This window comes from Watersipora subatra, chromosome 3 (genome assembly GCF_963576615.1).
Source record: "Watersipora subatra chromosome 3, tzWatSuba1.1, whole genome shotgun sequence".
Lineage (NCBI taxonomy): Eukaryota > Metazoa > Bryozoa > Gymnolaemata > Cheilostomatida > Watersiporidae > Watersipora > Watersipora subatra.
Genome location: NC_088710.1, coordinates 31,443,285 through 31,462,499, shown reverse-complemented (window position 1 = coordinate 31,462,499; position 19,215 = coordinate 31,443,285). Strand labels below are relative to the sequence as shown.

The 19,215-nt window shown below is 35.2% G+C and overlaps 1 protein-coding gene across 1 annotated transcript in view; it reads right to left on the bottom strand.

The window, feature by feature from the left end:
• The window catches only part of LOC137390503 (MAM and LDL-receptor class A domain-containing protein 1-like), an 83,057-nt gene that overhangs the window by 58,921 nt on the left and 4,921 nt on the right, over positions 1-19,215 (bottom strand). Inside the window, exons 2-6 of the mRNA XM_068076832.1 lie at positions 11,090-11,136; positions 6,430-6,497; positions 6,129-6,220; positions 2,985-3,197; positions 1,931-2,022 (exon numbers count right to left, since the gene is read on the bottom strand). Coding sequence (XP_067932933.1) covers positions 1,931-2,022; positions 2,985-3,197; positions 6,129-6,220; positions 6,430-6,497; positions 11,090-11,136 — 512 coding nt within the window. The remainder of the gene's footprint in view (positions 1-1,930; positions 2,023-2,984; positions 3,198-6,128; positions 6,221-6,429; positions 6,498-11,089; positions 11,137-19,215) is intronic.

Genomic DNA, 19,215 nt, shown 5'->3' with positions numbered 1-19,215 from the left:
GTAGAAGATTTAACCTCAGAGCCTCCAAATTGCCAGTCTGATGCCTTAGCAATTCAGCCACATGAACTTGATGGATTCATTATCTAATATACATATGTCGCTATACGGGAGCAAATACGCTATGGCTCTCCTCTCCGTCACAACTCAACGTGATGGCTTAATGTCATGAGAAGCGGTAGCTCTTATTAGTAAGCTTACTCCAATTATCCATTGGCAATGTGCCAGGCTAATAGCAAGTGGCAGGCAACTCTCATAACCTCTCATTGTTTATAAGCTGATTTTTAATACCCGGGCAACGCCGGGTAGCACAGCTAGTATCTCTATAATCAGCACCATATGATACTTGGTTTTACTATACTGAACAGAAACTGAGTTACATCAACAAGAACATGATAAATCCTATGAATGATTTTAACATCAGACCAAATTGAGATACTCTGTTATATGTAGAAAGAATAAATAATAATAATAGTAATAATGAGAAGGTGTTAAGTGTTACCTTACATACCTTACCTAAGCGTTACCTTACTAAGTTCAAGGGTAAAGGTTGTGATAGAAATATCTAGTATAACTTACCCTTACTTATACTCGGTAAAGTGTAAACTAGCTTGGCTTATGTACTCCATATTTTGTATATTTTTACATTTTATTTACAAGATTAACCCGCCTTTTCACTTTCATGCATTTTTGAGAAATTTTGAATGGCGTATGTCAAAAATTACTTCAGGTGTGATGTAACATATTTGCCTAAAGATTTATCAATCGCTGAAAAAATAGTATGTTGGAGTAATTGAAAGGGTTGGACTGTAAAATACTATCTAAGAGAAGGTTAGAATGACTTTCCAACTTTTTACATGCGATATGTTGATATGACCAAGTACTGTATTGCTGCGGGATACAAACGCATAACATTAACAATGTACCAATGCAGACATAAGCATACGAGTACGGTCTACTGTATCAGGCTAATTTATATGTGCCAATGTTAAGTACAAATCATAGCATGAAAATTGGAAACATTGGTTAAACATCGGTTAACCAATCGAACAAACCCTATCTAAACCCCCATAGATCTAATTTTAGAATTAATAAGGACACTGTAATCACAGACTGTCAGCAGTTGGAACTGTACAACATGTTGATCTTGCTTTCTCTCAGGTCACAGATGATTTAGGGTACTAGCTCGGATTACTTGCGCGCACCGCTGAGAAGTAGTCATGATAAACTATTGGAAGAATCTATCATCGAAGGAGCATACGTATCCATAAACTCAGGAGTTATCTTCTACATGCTACTTTCAGCAATATGTGAAAACCAATACAATAACCACTCTACCCTTCGTTTTTTCATGACATCATTCTATCGTTGTCGGCCATCTTTGTAGACAACTTTTATCGTTGAAAACACGAAGCTTCTGCAATTAATTTTTGAAAACGATGCTTTTGTTTGCAATTTTTTTATTATAGTATCATAACAACACCAAAAAATACTACTAAATATGAGAATGATGATCATTTTCTACAAATACGGCGGCTTTTCGTGAACGAGCGCATGTGCAAATGGCTTGATGACGTAAAAAACCATGGATTGATGAACCGAATAAAAACTTTTTCAGCATATACAGAAGTTATATTACTTCTAAAATTTAGCCAAAAGACAAAACATCTTAGAGCCACAGCTTTTAATTTTAATGGTATATCTAGGAACGCTAGTGCTCGTTTCATACCAATAGACCTGCCTGACTTGGTTATCACGTACCTTGTAGAAATGAATTAAAACTCAGAATATCACAACTCTAAAACTGTCAGGAGTACACGAATACCAGTTGAACACATCGTCTGTATCTAATCCTAAAGTACCTTTAGTAAAGAAGCTGGTATTATCATCTACACAGTTAGACTGAGGTAACTTGCCCAGGCGTGTCACTTACCGTTTCCATCGGAGGGATAACTGCTACTGGAGTAGTTGTGTCGGCCCGATTCTTCTTCCTACGTGGACCTTCTGTAGAAGCGTCAGTCGCCGCTACAAGTAAACACTGATGGATTTAGCGATACCTAGGTTGAAGGAATTCAACAGGAATGACTACAAAGAGGCTTTGCGAGTCAGCATTCAGAAGATAGTAGAAGACAGTAAACTTGCTTTACGATATGTTGGTGCAGCCATCCAGATAGCAGATGCACAAAACAAATGGTATAAAATTTAAAAGCCCTCGTGGTATCCACACACAAAAGCTGACTTGTAACTGATGGTGAAAGCTGTATGTACTTCAATTTAGACATTGTATGCCGGCTTGAACATGAAATGTTCTTGGGAAAAACACATCATTTTACTTAGCTCGTTTCTATAGCAACTTATCTGCGGTTGGCGCAAACTGTATCTGAAGACGATATCAGGGTTCAATTTAATAAAGCTAGCCAAAATCTAAAAGCTAAATCAATATATATAAAAACAATTTAGGGAAAGTTTTTAACTTTAATAAGTTTGAGAAGGCTAAGGATCTGTTGTACCAACTAATAAAATAAACCAGCTTTCTTACGACCAAGCTGATAAAAAGGCGCCATGTCGTAACCTTGCCAAACACTCATAAAAAGGCTCCAACAGAATGAAATAGCCTGTAACACATTATTAAACTGTATTATTATAGTATCTGTATGATAGAATCTAGTCTAGCCATGTGCGGTATGTGAAAGCATTAGTGCTTTTTTATTTGTTTCTGGCAACTCTAGCAGTCAAAGGATTAAGCAAAGCTGTCAATCTGTCTCAATACTGTTTATTGTATTATTTTCCTTGACAGCTACTTAATAGACATAACCTCATTTCTATTCCAAAAAAGCAAAGAAAAATCTAACATAATATTTTTTAGAAATATACATAAATAAATTTTTTATAAATACACAGTATTTTTTGTAAAAGAATTAGTAATTTTGTCATAAAAGATGCAGATCTGGTACCTGGTAATCGGTGTTTTAGGCTTGATTTCTCACTAGTTGATTGTTTGACTGCCGGAGGCTTCTCATTGGATGGAGTGGACGAGCGCGAGACTGACTCCTTGTCTGTGGTAGACTTAGCTCCAGTGGTTGGTTTACTCTCAGTCATAGGAGGAGTTGCCACTTTGGGAGTTGACTTTCCCTTCTTCTTGCTGCTAGTTGTCACCGCGGAGGGAGTGGTTGGAGGAGTGATACCTACTGGCATGCCTCCTGAACAGATAAAAACACTGGTTACTCACACCAGTTGGATCTAGTCTGTTTAAAAAATCTGTCTTCACATATCAGCAAGGATCAGACTCTATATGTAAGACATTTAATAAACAGGAATGATATCCTCGCAGTTCATTAGAGGATAGGCTGTCGTTATTGATGAGCTTGGCAGAGCACCAGTTAAACACATGCTACTAACTGCCAAAAGGAAGAGTTTTGATTGACGATTTTGCCAAAGCCAACTAACACATCCACCTAGCAAGTTTTAACCACTAAAAACCGCAACAAGAAAACTGTTTTAAAACCCATTATAAAACAATGCCTAAGTTTTTAAAGCAGGTATGTTTTGAGATAGCAAACATGTCATTATATCAGCTTTGGGGCAAAAATTTTCTGTTTAAGTTCTCTCCTAAATGTATGTCTTGATTGTCTAGTGTCTCTATTGACTGATACTCAAATAGAAAGGGTAAACATTCAGCTGAAGTTCGACACAGAGTAATAAAATATGAATGGACAACTCTTGAAGTTTTGTACTTTCTTGCGTATGCTTCGTAATTCTCAAATTGCAAATAAAAGTTAGTCATTATTTTCAATAATTATCTGGATGTTTATGAAATGGTAAACTTATGATTTCAGACCACCTGTACAGATGTTGTCTGGTAAGTCTAAAGTGCTTTTAGACCCGCTGCTCTACCTAGTCAACTGCCTTATGCGCTTTGCTCCAGTGAGACTAACACAATCATGCAACTGATTGCCTAGACCCAAGGAGGTTTAGAGACATAAACTGCTCATCCTCAAATACTTGTAGTTAGTGAGATTGCTTCAAATCCTCAATGCTGCTCTTGGCAGAAGTTACTGTGCAACTCAGCTGCAGAGATGCTTCCGATAGCGTTCATATTAGGTCTAACATGCTGACAATTGCTCTCATTGGCTAATCATTACAGCTCAAAGTTTAATTATTAAAGGGTTATTGGAAACATCAGACTTGATTGTTCCGTAAAACTTTATGCAACGAAACAATCAAATGATTTAAATTGTTGATTTAATTAATGATTTTTTGAGACAAAGATGAAGATTTTTTTTAATTTAGTGAAAATCAGTGTTTTTTGACAAACAACCTTATTTTTGATGTGTGTGCAACAAATATATAACGTAAACACTTCTCTGTCATGAAACAGCAGGTGTGAAAGAACCTTCAAGTTAAGACTTGTGTCTTTTTAAGTGAACTTCAATGCAGGATTAATTGTGAGATTGCAACTGTAACTGGCAGTTGAGAGCATTCTCCACTTTTGATTTTATTCATTCAAATATAAGAAACCGGCTAGGTACTGAAAAAGCCGACAAGGTGGTATTTATATTTCACATGATCAACAGCATAGATCACACCAAGAAAGAATGTGGTTAAAAACTCCATACTGACTTTTTATGTCTTAGACTCTCATTCATTTTTGTGTGAAACCGCTAGTAGCTCTGCTATACTAATTTACATGTTGTTTGCACTTTAAAATTTATGGCTGCTGAATGCAAAGGATATAATTTGTTGAATTAAAGCATGGAAAACCTCAATACTGAACAAGCATTTTGAAATGCAATACAATGCAAGATAATTTGAATGAGAAAAAATGAGTGGAAAAATTAAACTTTCAAAAATCCTAAACATCGAAAAAATCAATTTTTTCCAACCCTGGCCACTACGGGGATAAACTTTATAGTTTTTACTAAAATGGAAAAGTTTTTTTTTAAATATCTTGAAGGCTTTGTTGGACTATTCTTTATTCTTTCAAAATTTTATATGAGTAGTTCCAATCAAGACCAGTGGCTGTATGAGTAGTTCTAATCAAGACCAGTGGCTGTATGAGTAGTTCCAATCAAGACCAGTGGCTGTATGAGTAGTCTAATCAAGACCAGTGGCTGTATGAGTAGTTCCAATCAAGACCAGTGGCTGTATGAGTAGTCTAATCAAGACCAGTGGCTGTATGAGTAGTTCCAATCAAGACCAGTGGCTGTATGAGTAGTTCTAATCAAGACCAGTGGCTGTATGAGTAGTTCTAATCAAGACCAGTGGCTGTATGAGTAGTCTAATCAAGACCAGTGGCTGTATGAGTAGTTCTAATCAAGACCAGTGGCTGAGCATAGTAAAAGCAAGAAAAGAGGTCAAAATATAGGTGACATTCGCTTGTCCGTGAAAGGGCTAAATGTATCTACCCAAAATTCTAACGAGCCAATTGAAAAAGACAATTCCAGCCTCTGTGTGAACCCCTCCTCCAATTGACCGTCACTATGGAGGAAGGGTTGAAAATAGAGGCGGTCAATTAGAGGTTTTACGGTAGCCTATGCTGGAAATGGATAAAATAGAATCAGCCGATGTGTAAGTTGTTGTTCATTTTGATGACGGATCATATAATTGTCAACCATATGTTGGATATACAAACGCTGCCTTTCCTCAGCGTATGTAGCCACAACATAACGCTAAACACCAGCTGTCAGGGCTTCAAGCAAATGCTAACTAAATATGTCTAATAGTAGAGTTGATGTCAACCATGAGCCTTTTTTAAATTATCTGTATCTGTAACCTGGCACTCCAACAGTTATTTCATCAAAGGTCACATGAAAAGTTCAAAGGTGATATAATCTTAGCAAGTTAACATGTTCATATTATCTACTGAGCATATACATGTAGCTTGTTGATGATTTAGCAAGACTGGCAATGAGGTGAGAGCAGTTATCTGTTGTCTAATAGCTGAAGTCAAATCAAATGATGACTGGAAACTTAGCATTGGGTGGTTATCATCTCCTTCAAGTCATATGTGTTCTATCCAACCCATTATTTGAAAGCAATAAAATTAATAATTTGATTAATAATAAAGTAAAATGGAATATGAATCATACACAAACAGTTTAGGATTTAATTTAGCGGGTAACTGGTCTTACTTTTGCCGTGTCGTGATTTTAATTCCTTCTGTCTCTGCAGACCTTGTTCATTCAATTTCATCATCCTCTCATCATCAACCCATTCATCCCAGCTACAAACAGAGAGAACGATTTGAAAAATTCAATTTACAAATTACCTTTTTATATTATTCATAGTACAGTAGTGAAAGAGTTGAATGTGATGAAAATAAAGAAAAAAGATCATGGAAAGACAATCTCTAACATCTCCTGCCAGTCGTAATACTTTATCATATAATAATAAAAAAAGTATTTCCATCGTTATCGAAATGATTAAAAATACTTTTTGTTCCATCCTTGATAGTGCACTCTATATAGAACCTCCTTCTGGTCTCTCGAGATCTGTTGTATCTGGAAACAATGAGTCATGTGTGGATTATCTTAGTAAGGCAGTTTGGACAGTAATCCATGCATCGCACCAGAGCAGTCTAAAGCCTTTTATCTATCTATTGAATTAAACTGCATCAGCTCAACTTCAGCAAATCGTTGCAATAACTACTTTATCACAATAGAAATGTGTAACCTGGTCAAAGGTAAATCAAATCAAGCAATGTCTGTTTAACCATGTAATGTATGTAAAAAACAATAGTTCGTCATTAATAGTTGTTTTTTCTTGCTAGTTAGAAGAGAAGACAACTCTTAATACATCGTTTTGTTGCAAATAATGTACAATTGTTTGATAATATTGACCATCCACAAAACTACCTAATCTTAGCAGCATTCACATCTTGCAATTGTATTACGGTTGTGTCAAAGTCAACTCAATACTTGAGATGTGAAGTAGGTATACCATCACTGCACCATTACTGCCTACTGCGCATTAAAAGTTGTATTGCATGTATACTGGGTATTGTGCAGTAGTGAAAGTACGCAGTACAATTCTATCGCATGGCTGTAACACACTACTGCACTGCTAATGCATCCACACAGATAAAACTAAAACAAATATAATGTATTCCACACCCGAGCATCAGTGATTACCTATCAATGCGCTGTTATGATCGTTTCTTAAAGGTTGACTTGCAATAAAATTCACATTACAGTTATTTGGTATCAAAAGATTCACCGTGTCTTACTCTGTTGTGTTGTAGGTGATAAATATGTGGAAATGTGATCACAAGCTCTTAAAAGCTCAAAAACGAAAAGCCGCCGTAGATTGGAATCTCTTTATTTTGATGACGTAGCCATGAAATTTGGTTATTGTCTTGTCACGTGATGTTCTCTTGCAAATTGAAAGGCCAATAAAAAGCTCAATATAATACTTATCGTAGCACTAGTTTATGACAAACACTTCGGGTTTTACCGAAGACCCCGGTATCAAATATAGATGCTCGCTACTTTACAGTTTTGTTTCAGCATTATTCAATCGTCAAGTCGTAATCTGATCATGTGACCCAATACTACGCAAATATTCTTTGCAGCACTTTTCAATTATCACAAATGACCAACAGGCTCGTGATGATTACTGACAATGATTACTGATTGATGATTATCGACAATAATATGTACTCCTTTGAGATAAGGCTAAAAAAATAAACGAATTTTTACGGTAAGTTATAGGATATTACTGCTAAAATTGACAGCATTACGATGACGATAAAACAGACGCGTAAGAACAATAGACACGGTTTTGTTGAATGCGTGAAGTATATTTGTGAAAATATTTCGAAGAATAAGGTTGCATGAAAGTGTAAACAGAAACCATCTCTCACAACTGCGTCACATTTGAGCTGTTTTGGAAAGAGAATCCAAATTATGGCGGTCTCGTGTGGCTGCGATTTTCTGTTCGTTTTTGAGCTTTCAAGAGCTTGTAATCACCTTTCCACATATTTTGCACCTACAACACAACAGAGTAAGACATGATGAATCTTTTCATATCAAATAACTGTAATATGAATTTTGTTGCAAGTCAACCTTTAATGATCACAACTGTGACATAATTTTTTACCATGGTTTCTCGTTTTAATGCTAAGGAAAACATGGTCTGCTTTAGTGCTGCACGATAACACGATATAATTCGATATGACGATATATTTCAGCGGACGATTTTTTATTTGGTCAGTTTTCAAGTTGATATGAATATCGAAATATCGGCGGATTTTATTGTGCAAAAATGGAGTTGTCTATTATCTTTATTGTAACGAGGTGACAACTCCTGAATTTCAAAGATATTAACCAATATTTTCTCACATCGTTCTGTTTAAGCCTAACATTATACCGTACAGGATGAATTTATTCGCGGAGTTATATTTCGTGAAAATTGTCTTATTCATGCATATTCGCGGATGAATTTATTCGCGGCTGAAAACTGCCACTCTCTAGGAAAAGTTAACTCTATTACGTCTAGCAATAGAGTTAACATTACGCATGCGCGGCTGCGCGCATTGCGAGTTCCGTTTTCTATTTAGCTTACAACTACGGGTGGATCATACTAAGCTATAAATTCTTTGTTGCGTTCAGAAGTTTTCACGAATATTCACAGATTTGGAGGCCTTTGATGAACCAACAATTTGTGGTAAGTAATGAGTTTTTCACATTTACTAAATTAGTTGAATCTTACTTTGGTTCTTCGGTAAAACGCAATATTCATGTTTTCCATCCCTACCACTTCATTATTTGTTTTAGTGTGAGAGAGAGATTTTTCATCATACACGGAAGAACAATGATTGCAAGGGTGGTGTATGTCATTTTTAGAAGATCACGAATCATTCAGGGAAGTCTGGAAATTCAGATAGAAGTGACCGCAGCTACTTACGAGGAGAATATATCTGATTTAAAAAAAAGAGCAAAAACGCCTTTACGAGCACAAATCTTTTGCCAGCCGGCAGAACTTTGCAATAGTAAGCTACGAGGAGAGTTCTGATGATAACTTCCTTACTAGCCATGTAGTAGCAAGAGAATCGTCTTTAACATCTACCCAAGACAGTAACAGCGATGTAGAGCTGCTATTACCAAAATAACTAGTCAGAGAGCGCCATTACATGCTAGTATTCACTTATCAAGAGTATCAGTTTAATTTTTTTGCTCTAGACAACCGCAATATAGACTAAACTGTTTATATTTACTCCATTCATCGTTTGTAAAATTTTATTTGTACACTCAAGTTTGTAATAAATTATAATATATCTTTACATGAAATAAAATATATAATTTAATCATGTTTGCTGCAGCGATATCAAGGAGTTGTTGTCAATGAAGGGGTCTAGGTTGACTGGTTGCTTCTCTGCCAATATTCCTGCCTTGATGAATATTACTACTTGTCTCTAGTTTTCGTAATCGGAGTAGGTTGTTTTATTCTCAATCTGCAGTAAACACAAAAAAGAAAAAAATCTTAACAAGTGTCAAGGAAGTACCAAAAACAATAGCTGAAGTATTTAATGAAAGCGATCAGTTTTTAAACAAAAGAATTAACTAATGCAGTTAATAATGGAAAAACGTATCTGCACAGCACATCAAATACATACCATAATGTCCAGATCAGAATCATGATCGTCCTCAACTTCGGTATTCGAGATTGATGGAGTTGATTTCAATGTATAAAGACTAGGAGAGCTGTTTTGCGATGATGAAGCCATGCCGAACTACTTGTAAAAACCTTGAATAATTTTGTAAAGTTTGCTGCAATGGCAATAAAACTCGGAACCCCGGCAATGATTTTAAAGAAGTTTTGGAACTCGGCTACGTTTAGTACTGCCTAGTGGCTATTTTCGCTATGACGCCATTTTGCCTATCTTGTGACAACCTTGAATAATTTTGTAAATAAATGTGATGCATTGGCAATGGTGTTAGCTCAAAGCCTAGGCAATGATTTTAAAAATGTTTTGGAACTCACCTACGTTTAGTAGTTATATTAAAAACTAGCCTAGCGACTAGTTTTCAATTTGATGCAGTAGTTATTCTCCCTTGTGATGAAAAATAGAACTAATTATTCACGGAATTTAATAATTCGCGGAGTTGACTGCTCGCGAAATCGCGAATTTTTATATCCATCGGATATTTTCATCCTGTACGGTATATCGAAAGAAGACAACTCCAATGTTTTTTTACATCAGATATTTTTCGATATTCGATATATTTTGAGATCAAATAATCGAATGTACATGCAAAGATACCGTGCAGCACTAGTCTGCTTCCCATTTTTACCCCTGCCGCTTGTCATACTGATAATCTTGGAATTCATGATTTTAAAACACCCCAGAAATAAACTACAGCAAGGAAACCGGCATGCATATGCAACGATTTACAAACTGACAGCATCTTAAGATCCTCTGTAGGCGTTATGTAAAAATTCACTTTAATGGTATGATCAAATTTTGCTCATATTTTACAAAATGTTGAAGTAGTTATAAGTCATTGATTGACTGTATATGTAGAAAACTAAATGAATAAACTGATAATCAAAGGATTTTATTGTTATTTTATGTTACACATATGGAAGTGTAGGATTATCAATGAGTAGTTTTGGAGACGAAGGTAACTAACTGCAAGTTAAACTAGATGACATTTAAACTAATCTAGCCATAGATATATATACCTATGGTATGTATATACCTAAGGTATATATATACCATAAGGTATATATATACCATATATACCATATATATACCTATGGTATATATATATCTATGAATCTAGCACATCATATATATTTTTATTATTTACAGGTTTTATATGAAAAGAACTAATTTTCATGCAATTTTTTCTTAATTTTTCTATTGTTATCCATCTCTATGCTTCCACTGATAAAGTTGAAATTTATGAGAAACTTGAAATGTCTTATATGAGAAAATACAATGAGCGAAGAGTTGAATAAATGTTCAAATTTTATATTACTTGTGGAAGAACGTTTATGTCGGGATGAGTGTATGTATAGGTTTACCTGTATCCTTCAACTTTCCCCCACTACCGCTTAGCCTAACTTGAATATAACAAAAGCAACATACCTTGGCTTCGTAAAGAACAGGTCCATGATAACACAGCACTTTTTCTCCTGCGAAAAACACAAACATAAATTTAGCTAATTAAAGAAATAAAAACAGTTACTATGCGCAATTTGACGACAGCCTAAACCATCGCTTATGTCTATTCTGCACATTTTTAAGTAAGAACGTCAGAAAAATGACCTCAAATATCATAAACCGGATATCGACAAAACCTCTAGCATTTTGAAAATCTTTGTATTTTTTTGTTTTCTTTTGGCACCATCTTAGTTTCCCGACTTTTACTAAGATGATCTGCAACACTTGTATAGACAACAACATGATAGTGTCAACCTTCATCACATTTATTTCATAGAAGTTTCTCTACCAGAATGGCTTTGAAAAGTATCATCAACAGTATACGGAACTGATGAGTACGGGGCATAAGCATTATAAGATAACAATTGTTCTTAGCAATTCAGTAAGCTTTGGCCAACCTGCTTGCTCAATTTTAGCAAGTTCCAAAATAATGTAAGTTATTGTGACACGAAAGCTATGAAAATAGTCTGATATTAAAAAATGCAATAGCAATAATTTTACTAATTTATTTTATTCAACTAAAATACTATGTTTCACTAAAAACAAGAAACTCAAAATTACATTTATCATTTAACATCATATAGTTCCCTCCACAGTCTATCTGTAATGTTTGCATAGATGATATAATACATCTGTTAAAGACATTTATGGAAGTTTTAATGCTTCTATATATATATATATATATATATATATATATATATATATATATATATATATATATATATATATATATATATATATATATATATATATATATATATATATATATAAGAGGACTTGTGAACTCAGCACCAAATAACTGAGGATTTTCAAGCTGTTTGCATTGTTGAAACAATAAAGGAAATGGAAAAGAGCGCTACTCGTAACCATGATGACTATTTCGTTGGTAGGTAAAGGAATTGTTATTAGCGTTATTGTTTTGGGAGCCAATTCCCTTTAGAATAAACAGTTATTTGGAATCAATCTTATACATGTACTCATAAACAAGAGAGCCTGTTAACGACACAGAAATAGCAAGTTGTGTGACAAAGGTATTTAGAAAAAAGTTAATACCCCAACACCTATTCGCTATGCAGACATGACCTATCGGTATTACATCCAGCCATATACGTAAGCCTATAGTAACAAGTGTAAAGCTTCACTTTGTACCAAATTATTATAGTATAGCGAGAGAATTCCTTTGGGAGGCCAATATATTGACACATTTTGCTTGCTACTACCAGCTTGATTATGTGCTGTTGAAACTTCAATCATTAGTGCTCAACATATTTTAGTTAGCTAGTATTTGTCCGAGCAAAGGTTTTTTTAAAAACACATAAGTCCCATGTGAGATTGCAGGATTGTTTTACATATCACAAAGTTTTTATTATTTTTAAAATTAATTAAATTTATAGAGAAAAATACGGTCTGCTACAGTTTCATAATAATGTCATGCACGAATTAGGTTTGTTGCATAGTACCTGCAAGTAATCACACTATCGTATATAAATTTGAAATGACTCATTCATTTATTTATTTCTGTGTAAAGTAATTTCATTAGATTAGTAAGCTTAGGGAAGCACATTGTATGAGGGTATGGTGCGGTACGGTGTGCACTTTGTTGTGCTTTCTGTGATGTTAAATACAAAATATTCGATAAGGGACTTTGTGAAAGCAACAAGGCAAAGCTGAATTGGATTTCACTAGTTCTTAACTATACATTGCATATGTTCATTATACATGTACACAGTGTTCGAAATAGGGGGATAGGGGTATTCCCCTATTTCTTCTTAGGGGTATCCCTAAGAATAAATAGGGGTATCCCCCTATTTCTTCTTAGGGGTATCCCTAAGAAGAAATTATGGGGGTACTCTCTGGAAAGCGAATCCCCTAACATTAGTTTGCTCATTAATGAGTATAGTATTTTATAGTATATACACTATTAAAATGCAATAAAATCGCTATGAAGTCAACAAATATTCACATAACTTTTTCTCAATCTTTTAATCAGAGTGTCTGTTAAACCGAAAACAGTAAGCACTATCGGAAGGGGTGACACTACTTCAGCGCTACTAATCATTGAGCAAGTTCTTCGCGTCAATGGATCAACTATGCTACTTTGTGAAAAGCATAAACTCCTTCTACTTTTCTTCAAGCAACACAATCAACAGGCGTCCTTGTCACCTTTCCAAAGACCTCATCAAATAGCTTTAGATTATTCCATGTGCAGACATTTTTTAGTCTTTTGCTAACCGAAGTAAACTTTCTCAGAAAACTTATCTAATTTATGTTCTAAAGCAAATTGTTTCTTCATTATCATTCTTATTTGATTAATGATGAATCATCATGGACCAATTGATAGTTACCTCGAAGGTGAGTGAGAGTATGTGATGATTGATTTACCTTACTAACATTAGAAATGATTGGATCATACCTTTTGCACTAGAAACTTATAAATCCCTTACTTATCATGACCTGAACTAGAAATGATAGCTGATCACAGCCCTGCCATTAAAAATGATGGAATTATGGCAAAGAAATAGTAGGATCATTTACCTTCATTGTGATGCCAACTTGAACCTCTCAGTTTATTTAAAAGTGCACCCTAAATAGCTTTCAAGTGAAAGGGGTAGCATTTTCACATCAAGTGCACAGGCTATTATGAAACCTGAATTAATCACAAAGCTTTTTCCAGAATATCTGATGAGGAGTGTATGCGTATCATACAGCTTCAAATATTTAATATCATGCAAGGCAATGCTTGTAAATTAATGTATTATGTATAACTGACCGGCTCATTACTTAAACTATGCTAATACTACATCAAGCCTAAGCTTTATCTTAGATGATTAGGAATGATGAAAGTCTGAGGCCATTAAATTTTAATTTTAGACCAACGGGTTTCTTAGCTATTTGGGGCGCACCTTTAATGGGTGATATTATTGAGATTTAAGGTGATCTCTGTTTGCTAGGTTTCCTTTTGTGTCTATGTTAAAAGATGAGGCTGTATGTGCTTGCTTAAAAATTAAACCATTCTCATTTTTCCTGAGTAGTTGATTTTTTTGGAAAAACTTGAAATTTCCCTTCTTATTCTTTGTTGCACTGATTGTTTCTTTCAAACTCATTTCATTTCCATTTTAATGAATATATCTGTGAAGTTAAGCACTCAAGATGAATTTACTGTGTAATAAAATAATATCAATTATACCATTGCAAAATATTTGTTCTCTCACTGAAAAGCTGAGGAAATTAGGTATCAGACAGACTATCTTTTAAAAAAAATTGCGTGGGAGTTCCCCGCACTCCCTCTACCTCTCCCCCGCACCCCCCTTTACCCGGCTTGGGCGGGCCGCTGGGCCGAGAGTCATCATGCCTACCTGCCACAGTAGAGTACCCCTATAACAACCTTTACACTTCAAACACTGCATGTACACCCTACATAACAAAAGGTTTATTGTCCCTTCATCCACTAAGGTCAGCTATGCTAGTTCCTGTCAGGGTTAGCTACAGACAGCATAGGTAATAAATGAAACTGCCCTACTTGATAAAACCCTGACTGTTTACAGAATAATTTTCTTCATAGGTTGGTGGCTAGTTTTATTGGGCAAACTGTCCCAATGGCATGGATCACGAAGCACAAACTTTAGAAATCAGAAATGAACTGCATTTGTTGCAGCTCGTGAAAAGCCGCGCAAAACAGCTGGCAGCCAAAAACCTCAGCAAGTAGATGGCTATTCCACATGTTTCACAAGAAGTTGTAGAGTTGGAGTTGCATTTTATTACCTCTAATAAAGCCCAGCTATAGAGGCATTATCAAGATCGGGTTTTGGACAAGGGAAAAACATTTTATTCAGGACAGTGAGAAAATCTGGAATAAATTGTAAAAGCAGTAATAAGTACAATGTTTAGAATGACTTTGAGAATTAATTAATTATTCTTGTTCAGTTAATTAATTCTTCCAAGCTGGAGGCAAATTAGTCCGCCTGCATAATCAGTTCCAATTAAAAGGCATCATAGGAATTTAGGTAATGTCCAATAGAAAGTATGTGATCGTCAGGGTGTTGCAAACAACTTTGTATTTTTTCATGACATAGATTGGTGAGAGACTATAGATAAATAGTCCAAGATATATAGATAAATAGACCAAAATAAATAGTTATGGTTGGTCATTGTCTAATATTACCTTTTTTATCTGAGTCAGTTCAATAATGCAGGTTTTGGGTTTTGATACAAACTTACAAGTTGAAAGTTGACGTCTTATCATATACATCAATTACACATATATTTTATTATAAATTCATACTATGTTCAACTAAGTACCTTTTTACGAAGACAGTACATGCAGTAATGGGGGTCCTACCACACAAAGTTGTCGTCAGAATAGTCACTTTTGAAATCATTGTCGTCACTTTTAAAATCACTGTCGTAACTTTTAAAATCACTGTCACCTTTTTCAAGTTGGTAACATAAAACAACCTCTTTCTTCACAATCGTTATTTTAATACAAATATCTATTCTGGTGGCACTGGGTTGCGTTAAAAACCTGAAACTTGCTCAGTTTGAACTTCTGCTAACCAAAAGGGTCAGGTATAATTGCAGTGGCTCAAAACCTGGTCAGTTTCTGGGTCGTTTTGTAGGGGCGGAGCTTAATCCGGAAACACAAAAGCTTTAAAGTTAGTCGAACCACTGCAAACGTTTAGTTGTTGAGAAATCGAGTAGTTATCTTTTTGTTTAACAAAATATCACGTAAGCAACTTTTCCAAGCAAATTTTTAATTACAAATATGAGTTCTTTTAGCAAAATAACATAAAGTATTTGCATAGCTGTTTATCGTAGTTTTTTCTTGTTAAGAATAAATAGTAACACGCTCACGAAACGGAAAAAATCTCAAAAATACACCATTAATTATTCTGTATTCGTTTATATTTGAAAAATAGTTTTATATTTTTTAATATGAATACACTTTTGTAAAGCGGTATTACATAAAATATTGAAAAGTTACGATTATGTTCTGAACAAATAAAATGCACATTAAAATGGTTGTCCACTTTGTTACCATTCTGGGCCATTCTGAGAGCCTAAAATGATTCTATTTTATTTCACTGTAAATATTAGTATTAGCATCTCGTTAGGCATTGATTGTAAAAATGAAGGCAGCAGAAGACATCAGTTTCTTATCTTTACTGTATTTGCTGCAAGCACACACTTTTTTAGCAATTAACTTTATATTACTACCAAGTGTCAACTGTAGCACATTTTGAAACATCGACAGTATGTAGTAGCTACCTAAGGAACAACCATTTAATTGTGTATCTCAAATTTTATTTGAACTTGCTACTACAATGGTGCGTTGTCAGTAGCACCGCCAGGCCTAGACTGTATCTCATCTGTTTGGTTCACAAAAAGTGTAGGAGAGGAGGCAAGGTAAAGCAAGTTTTTGTAGTCTCCTGCAATGCAGGGCAGTTATATTTTCGGACTAGACAGCCTGCCTGTGATCAGTAGTCCTCAGTAGTCAGAGTCGCTTACTGCTTGCGATTTGTCTTAAGAAATTAATTTAAATGCACTGCATATTCATATTGCTTCAACCCTAAAAGAAGACCTCAGTGGGTCATCATGTATTCATAACTGACTTTTTGTATTCGTCATTTCATCTTCTATATTGGCCTACCTACAGGCCTCCCGTGCCTGTAGTCGGCAATCGTGTCGGTAGGTTATCGAAGCCTCGATAGCTGAATGACATGATCGCTGACGACAGTCAACTTCTACGAGGAGCCTGAGGGCCTACCAAATAGATTTTTTAATTGCAGTGCATTTAAGCATTATGCCGCTCCTTCTTGCCTCATTGTTAGACAAGGCTGAGCAAGCCATCAAAGCCCATGAAATCGAATATGGCAACAAGTTTTACACATACCATGAGGACGGCATATTCAACAAGCATGAAAGACTTTTTGAAGGCAATCTCATATCCTTAAAGCACTTTTTCTCCACTGCCTAATTTGTCATCTTGTGTTGAAAATGAACATTTTATACCTCGGATATTTTAGTGTAACCTTGATTGTGAAGTGTAACCTTGATTGTAAAATGTAGGCCTATGCTTGGTTGTTGTGCAATAGAAGTACATGTCAATAGTAGCAAGCAATAAATGTATCAAGCATCATATACATGCAGCAGTTAGTTCTCAATTGAGTGTTAGCAATCAAGTAAGGCTAAAAACCTACAACGTCTTCAGCCAATGAATCTAAAAAATCTGTACCATGTTTCTTAATTTTAAAATTTTATCTGCTCTAATTTAGCAAGGTGAAGATATTTGGAGAGGTGAGAAAGTCATTCATGACGGTCAAGGCTATTTATGTATGGCGAAGAAAAAGAGTATGGCGAAGAAAAAGAGTATGGCTGCATGTACGGCCCTGAAAGACAGAAAACCCAGAAGGAAAAGTACAAAGAACAGCGGAGGGTAAGTTACCGGTACACCAAGAATATTTTACTCAGCCTATTATAAGGGATATTTTTGAACAGCAAAACTCGGTCATTGTATGTCCAATATATTTAGACAGGGCTATCCTTCCATGTCTTTGCAAATGCACAGATAGTATAGTATGGATTTTACATAGAGATGATAAATAATATTACTTTTATGGATTTTAATTTGTCTTGTTTCTGAAATAGCTATCTTGTAACAAAAGCACGCGTGCACATTTATATTCTTGTAAGCCTGAAATCAGAGAATGCAGTAAATCTAAGTCTACACTACTGTGAGGGTTGCGACATGTCTAAGCTGTATTCGATACTTTGCTTTCGGTCTCACAGTACATCAAAGTTCAAAAACATTTTCTCTTATTTTAATTCATCTACACTCTCATAGAAATTTGGTAGAATTGCAAAGAAACAAGGACTTGATTGGAATGCTCAGATACCATATCCTTGACCCAATAGCCAGTGAAGTTTACGGCAATCTGTCTAATTTTTCTTGAGAAATTCTCATCCCGAGGCCTCACACATGCGCCAGATAGTATTATATCGCAGTTCACACCTTGGGTTAAACTTTGACGTAATATTTTATTTTACATTTAATATTTCACACCTAAAATTTGCAAAAACAATCATTAAAAGCAAGATAAAATGAATGCTTATTTTGGAGCCCTGTCAACAAGGCCTTTGTTTGGACTCTTGCCAATTTGAATTTAGTTAGATTGTACCCACAAATATAAATATGCTATACATGTGCATAAATTCATATATGTTGTCACATGGTGTCAATATACATAATTTACGTATTGTTTACATTTTTAGTCATAGAATCCAACAAAGAGACCGCATCCTGAAGACAATACATCTGATAGTAACGCGGAGGTATTCACTCACATAACCAGCAATAAAATTTTAGGCAAATCGTGCAATATTAATTATGGTTAAATGTGGAATTTCATTGGTAGGCGGATCTTCAAGCCATTTATAGCCCTAGATTAGTAGCTAGAAAAACGTGAAGTTATAGTAGGACAATGCAGAAGCACCCCTTGTGTAGGCAGGATTAGGTTTCAGAAACAAATTATTTGCTGCCAACTGCGATATCTGTTATGTTGCCCGTTCACACCCAGCCAAACGTTCAATGCCTCGAGCATTCTGATTTATAGCTCAAGATAAGGAGGAAATGCAGTGCTTGCTCAGGACGGGTAGGAGTAAGAGCAGAGGCTATGCGAGCTTCCATAGATGTGGGGAGCATCTACGAAACGCCACAAACGACAGCATTATAGATGTAACTCAGACACCTGATGTTACTTTCATACCTAACAGTCTGGTGTGGTAATATTCAGTAACTCAGTTTTAAAATTAGAACCCTGTGGCATGATGCTTTCGTGTCACTTTAGTGTAAGTGTTCAGTGTCTGAATTGGAGAGAGTTGTGCAGCGATGCTCCCAAATCTTTGATTCCAGATTTGTAAAGCATATCAAATCGCTGGCATGCGTTTTGCTCCAAATCAAATTACTTAGAAGGGTGACTGCTCAGTTTTCAAATAAAATAAAATTAAAACCATCATCCACTATGTAATTGATGGTTTTGATTTAATTTACAAGC